General features: G+C 42.3%; 1 protein-coding gene across 1 annotated transcript; it reads right to left on the bottom strand.

Annotated features, from left to right (window-relative positions):
• Positions 1-4,654: 4,654 nt before the first annotated feature.
• Positions 4,655-5,632, bottom strand: LOC100512154 (olfactory receptor 10Q1-like). Its single transcript, XM_003122747.4, has one exon. The coding sequence runs from the start codon at positions 5,630-5,632 to the stop codon at positions 4,655-4,657; it is 978 nt and encodes a 325-aa protein (XP_003122795.3).
• Between the last annotated feature and the right edge of the window lie 296 nt (positions 5,633-5,928).

Genomic DNA, 5,928 nt, shown 5'->3' with positions numbered 1-5,928 from the left:
ACATTTTTGTCAAAGTGACAAGTATAATGATGTTGGTGGGTTGTTTCTAATTGCACAAGAGTAAGTAAGAAAGAAAAGAATGGGCTCAAGGATTCAAATTGTCAGCTAAACTACTAAATAAATGATTTGGAAACTTCTATGTCTGCCCGGAAAGAGCCTAGTATATATCAGTCCTCCATATCCATGGATTCCATATCTACAGATTCAACAAACCATGTATCAAAAATATTCCAAAAAATTCCAGAAAGTTCCAAAAACAAAACTTGAACTTGCTGCATGCCAGCAATAATTTACATTGCATTTATATTGTATTATATATTGTAAGTAATCCAGAGATGATTTAAAGAGTACGAGAATGTGCATAGGTTATAGGCAAATACTATGCCATTTGATAGAAGGGCCTTGAGCGTCCACAGATTTTGGTATCTGTAGGCAGTCTTGGAAGCAACCCCCTGCAGATGAATGAGGGATGAATGAACTGGTCTGACAGTTGCAGAGCTGAGGTTGCTGAAAACCAAACCAGGAATCTCATCCTTCTAGTGGGAGTGGCTGATTTACAATTCAAATTGAATTTCTAACCTCACTGGGTTTCTACTGCTAAAATGAGGGTATTAGTTGGAAAAGAATGGGATCCTAACAACTGGAATGGGGACATACAGCATAATACTGATGAAGCTAGGGCCACAGAACTCCTAATTCTAAAGAATCTTCTTTGCTAGTAGAAGCTCTACTCCACCTCCATCTGAAGACCTGCTTTGCCTGCAATGACCTCCCCTGAGGTATTTGCTTGTAAGACACTGCTGATTCTCCACAGGACCCACTCCCACTTCCCTCTTTGCTTCTGGACCTAAAACTAGATTCAAGTCCTAGCAGACCTGGAAAATTGAGGTACAAAGTTGTGCAATACTGCAAAAGAATCACATGACTCCTGTCCCCACCCCCACCCCCCACTTATACAAACAGAAATCCGAGAAATATGTGTAGGAATGGATATTAAATCTATGGATTAATGATGAAAGGAACATAAAATTGAATCGGGCTGAATTTTTTGACATGGACACACTAAGCATACATTTTGAATTTTATTTTGTGGCTTGTGGTGTAAGAAAGGGCCCTAAAAGTTTTCCTGTTTGGCTGAAACATGGACCAATAGGTAGCCTACACCAAATAAACTAGAAATACCAGACTGCCTTAATATAACATAGAGAAAGGAATTTAAAGGCTTTAGGAGTTTAGAACGTCAGAGGATTTGTCATTTAAGTCCTGCTCACCCATCCCAGGAGAGTGCAAAGGACGTGCTTTTTGTCATGACTGTGAGAAACAAATTCATGAGGGGAGTCCCCGCTTCCCTGAAGAGTTCTGTGATTGCTCTTCTCTGTAGGTCAGAAATTACAGTGAGATCTGCCATGGACTTGAGAAACCTAAATGTAATGGAGATAATTGGATTCTTGGGTGGCAAGGGCCAAGTGGGGCACTTAATTGCCAAAGGCAAGGTGGCTGTGGTTATTGTAATGCACACAGAGTAAAGCAGCAGTCAGAAGAGTCTGACACATAGAGACCTTTTTTGTGAGTGGCCTTGGCTGGTTGATCACAGTGTTGCTAGAAGAGAAGTAGATGGGAAGTCTATTAAGTTTTTACTTGATTTGTGTAAGTGGAAAAGTTTCAGGACAAGTTATTAAAAGTCTAACTTGAATTGTGAAGCACAGAATCAATTCTCAGACTTGAGCTAGTTTATAAACCCAGAACTTCTTGAATGAAGGGGAGACTGGATTCTCATAAAGAAGAACTCCACCATACTGCCAAGTATTTATGCAGCTAAGCTTCCCCTCCCAAGCCCTCGCCTTCCCCAAATGGAGATGTAGACTGTTAACAATAGGACTGTGCACTGGGGGAAAGGAAATAATCAGGAACTACTAGATACTGGCTCTGAATTGACATTAATCCCAGGGGACCCAAGAGTCGCTGTAGTCCTACCCCAGTCAGGGTAGTTGTTTATGGAGTCAAGTGATCAATGGATTTTTTCTTTCTTTTTTTTTTTTAAGCTCAGGTCTATCTCACAACGTGTCTTGTGAGGCCCTAAATCCATCTTATTTCCTCAGTTTGAGAATGTATAATTGAACTTTGGGTATAAATTTTTCTTCCTTTCAAACAGTGCTTCTGCCAAAACTGCTGCTTTCGGATTTTAGGAAGGTTTTATCTACTGTCGTGGTCTTCCCTACAGCATTGCTTCTGCTCAGTGAATTCATGCCATGAAAATGAAGTACAGAAATGGGCCCCGGCTCATGCAATTCACTGGTCTGACCATGTTCCTAACCATCCTGGAGCATTTGGCTTGATGGAGTGCTGAATGTCCTTTTAAAAACTATCAGGACTGGGGAGAGGTTCTCCAAGAGGCTGTACATGTCCTGAATCTCCATCCAACTTATGGTACTGTTTTTCTCATAGTGAGGATTCATAGATCCAGGAATCAGAAGATGGAAATGGAAGTGGTACCACTCTTTATATTACCCCTAGTTTTTCATGAGAAAAAAATTGCTTCTTGTGTTTGTGACTCTTTGCTCTTCTGGTTAAGAAGTCTTTGTTCCAATATGGAGTGCTTCCACCAGTAGACACAACGATGATTCTATTGAACTGAAAGTTAAGACTGTCACCTGGCCACTCTGAGCTCCTCATGCCTCTGAATCAACAGGCAAAATTATTGTACTGACTGGACTAACTAATATTGATTACTAAGGGGAAATTGGACTGCCGTTCCACGATGGAGGTAACAGAGAGTGTGTCTGAAATGCAGGAGATTCTTTAGGGCCTTTCTTAACACTACCATGCCTTGTGATTAGAACCAATAGAACACTGCAACAACCTAATTCGAATAGACCATTTAGGAATGAAGGTCTATGTGACCCAGCTTGGTAAAAAAAACATAATGAGCTATGCTACTCTCTGAGGACAAAGGGGATATGAAATGGGTTTTGGAAGAAGTGTTTTATAAATACTGGTTTTGACTACATGACCAGTTACAGAAATGAAAGCTGTAATTGTTATGCGTGTTTTTTTTATTGTTTTATCAATGTGTTGGTGTGAGTTTTTCTCCATTTCTTATACACTTACCATATAACTTGAGATCACTTTACATCATTGTATTTGGTATTGTTAACTTTACATAATAGTATTTAATTTATAGAATATCAAGGAGAAGGGTGACCATTACCAAGGACTTGGTTTGCATCCTCTTCCAGGAAAAGGGTTAGTTCATGTTCAGTTATAGGCAGGATAAATGTATCAAATTAGGCAGCTGTATGACTTAGTTGTTGTCTTTATTTGGAGATTAAGTATGGTTTATTGACAAGGGATGAATTGTGGTGGCTAATTTTCCATGTCAACTTGGTCAGGCCACGGTAATCAGTTGTTTGGTCAAATACCAGTGAAGATGCTGGTGTGAAGACCTGGGGTTTTTTAATACATAATTAACATTTAAATCAGTAGGCTGTGTTTAAGGAGGCTTACTCTTCTTTTTTTTTTTTTTTCAACACATGGAGGTTCCTAGTCTAGGGGTTGAATCAGAGCTACAGCTGCAAGTCTACACCACAGTCACAGCAAAATGGGATCCGAGTTGCATCTGTGACCTACATCACAGCTCATGGCAATGCTGGATACTTATACCTCTGAGCATAGCCAAGGATCAAACCCACATTCTCATGGATACTAACTGGGTTCATTACCTCTGAGCCAAAATGGGAACTCTGAGGCTTTCTCTTAATGTGAGTTGGGCTCATTCAATCAGTTAAAGGTCTTGTGAGAAAAGAAAGGAATTTGACTTTCATAATGCCTTTAGACTCAAGAGTACAACAGTGATGCCTACTGAAATTTCCAGTCTCCTGGCCTGGGCTGAACATTCTGGACTAACCAAACTCCACTATCACATTGGGCAATTCCTTAAAATACACCTTTTTCATATCCACATACATATATATATGTATATACATCCTGTTGATTCTTTTTTATGGAGAACCCTGACTGACATAGAGAATGACCTCTAGAGAGTCTGACCGTGACACGTGATGATCCAGTCTGATGTTCCCACAATTTATGGGTCCCCTATTGGAAATCTGGCAGTTACCCTCCTGTTAATTTTTAGAGCAAACTGACTCTGCTCCACTTTTCCTTACCTACCTGCACATTCCTGAATTGAATGTGGGAGATTAGGTTAGACCAGCACAAGGGACCCTTGTTACATGTGAGAGAAGTTTAATGAAGGAGACAAGTGAATTGACCAGGCACTAATTTGTCCGACTTTGATGGCAAATACAAGAATAAGGCATATTAGGTTCAGTGAAATATCCTCGTGAACATTCTTCATCCAGAGCACTGCTCAAGGAATCAGTGAATATCATTGCTTCTCAGCAAGATGCTTCACTGATAATAAAGTTGCCTTAGAGGAAATAAAAACTTTTAATTTGGGGTAAAGTGAACAATAGTAGCCTACAGTGTCCCAGTCCAGTTTTCAGAGTTTTATAGAAAACTTTTTAAAAATGGGAGCGAACTGTAGCAACTAGGTGTATTAGGAAGAGAATTAATAAAAATTCAAATTTGGGGGCTATCAGTGCACATCTCTATGTAAGAGTTTCACTGTTGTCTTATGCTCAGGTAATTCCTTTCAAGTTCCTCTAAACCCTGAGAGAGCTTCAGCTGTTCCTTTGCAACTGATGGCCTTTTTCAGAGCACCTTTGACATCCTTGTTCCTAAGAGTGTAGATCAAAGGGTTGAGTAAGGGGGTGACAAAAGTGTAAACGAGGGCAAATTGGCGGTCCTCATCCACTGAGGAGCTGGACTGAGGACGCAGGTAGACCAGTGCACAGAAGCCGTATTGCAGCAGGACCACGGTGATGTGGGAGGAGCAGGTGGAGAAGGCCCGGCGGCGGCCCTCCCCAGAACGGATGCGCAGGATGGCTGAGGTGATGAACGCATAGGAGACACAGATGAGCAAGAAGGGGACGGTCAGCACGAGGATGCCCACGACATACAGGACGGCCTGGTGTACGTGGATGTCAGCACAGGCCAGCCTCAGGACCGGAGGCACATCACAGAGGAAGTGGTTGATTTCCCGGAGGTGCCCGCAGAAGGGCAGGGTGAAGATTAAGGAGGTGAGCTGCAGGGACAAGAAGAGGGCCAGGCCAAGGGCACCTGCCACCATTTGAATGCACAGCGGCTGGGTCATGATGACAGTGTAGCGCAGTGGGTGGCAGATGGCCACATAGCGATCGTACGCCATGACTGCCAAGAGAAAACAGTCAGCACCACCAAGGGTGAGAAAAAAGAACATCTGGGCCCCACAACCAGCTAAGGGAATGGGCTTCCCGGCCCCCACAATGTTGGAAAGCATCAAAGGCACCACAACAGTGGTGTAGCTGATCTCTACAAAGGACAGATTGGACAGGAAGAAATACATCGGGGTGCGGAGGGAGCTGTGGGTGCACACCGCCCAGACGATGGCTGTGTTGCCAGCAAGGATCATCAAGTAGAGGAGGAGGAAGAGGAGGAAGAGGAGCGCCTGGAATTCTGGGACGGTGGTGAAGGCGCGGAACACAAACTCGGGGGGACCCGACTGGTTGAGCACAGGGCTCCCAGCCACCATGTCTCCTGCAAAAGAAGGGCAGAAAGTGCTGAACCTTCTTTTGCTGAGTTGCTTTATTGTCTGCGTAAAATAAAGACTTATGAAATTTTTTCTGATGTGGGAATTACCTAATTATCACTGGGATTCTACTTGTAAGAAAAAATAGGGTATACCATTCTTTAGAATTCCTCTTATGTACATTCCTGAAGGCAAAGAAACCGACTTCAAAAGTTCCTTTCAACATCTTCCTTTAACTATAAGTTCATAAGCGTTAGTTCTTTGCTTCTGTAAAGAATTCATGGTTATATAATTGTAGA

This window comes from Sus scrofa, chromosome 2 (genome assembly GCF_054392235.1).
Source record: "Sus scrofa isolate SSC_HxYL_T2T_F1_AM1 chromosome 2, Sscrofa_HxYL_maternal_Yorkshire_Landrace_v2.0, whole genome shotgun sequence".
NCBI classification, from domain to species: Eukaryota; Metazoa; Chordata; class Mammalia; order Artiodactyla; family Suidae; genus Sus; species Sus scrofa.
The sequence above is the reverse complement of the archived record's forward strand: the minus strand, read 5'-3'. Positions and strand labels throughout refer to the sequence as shown.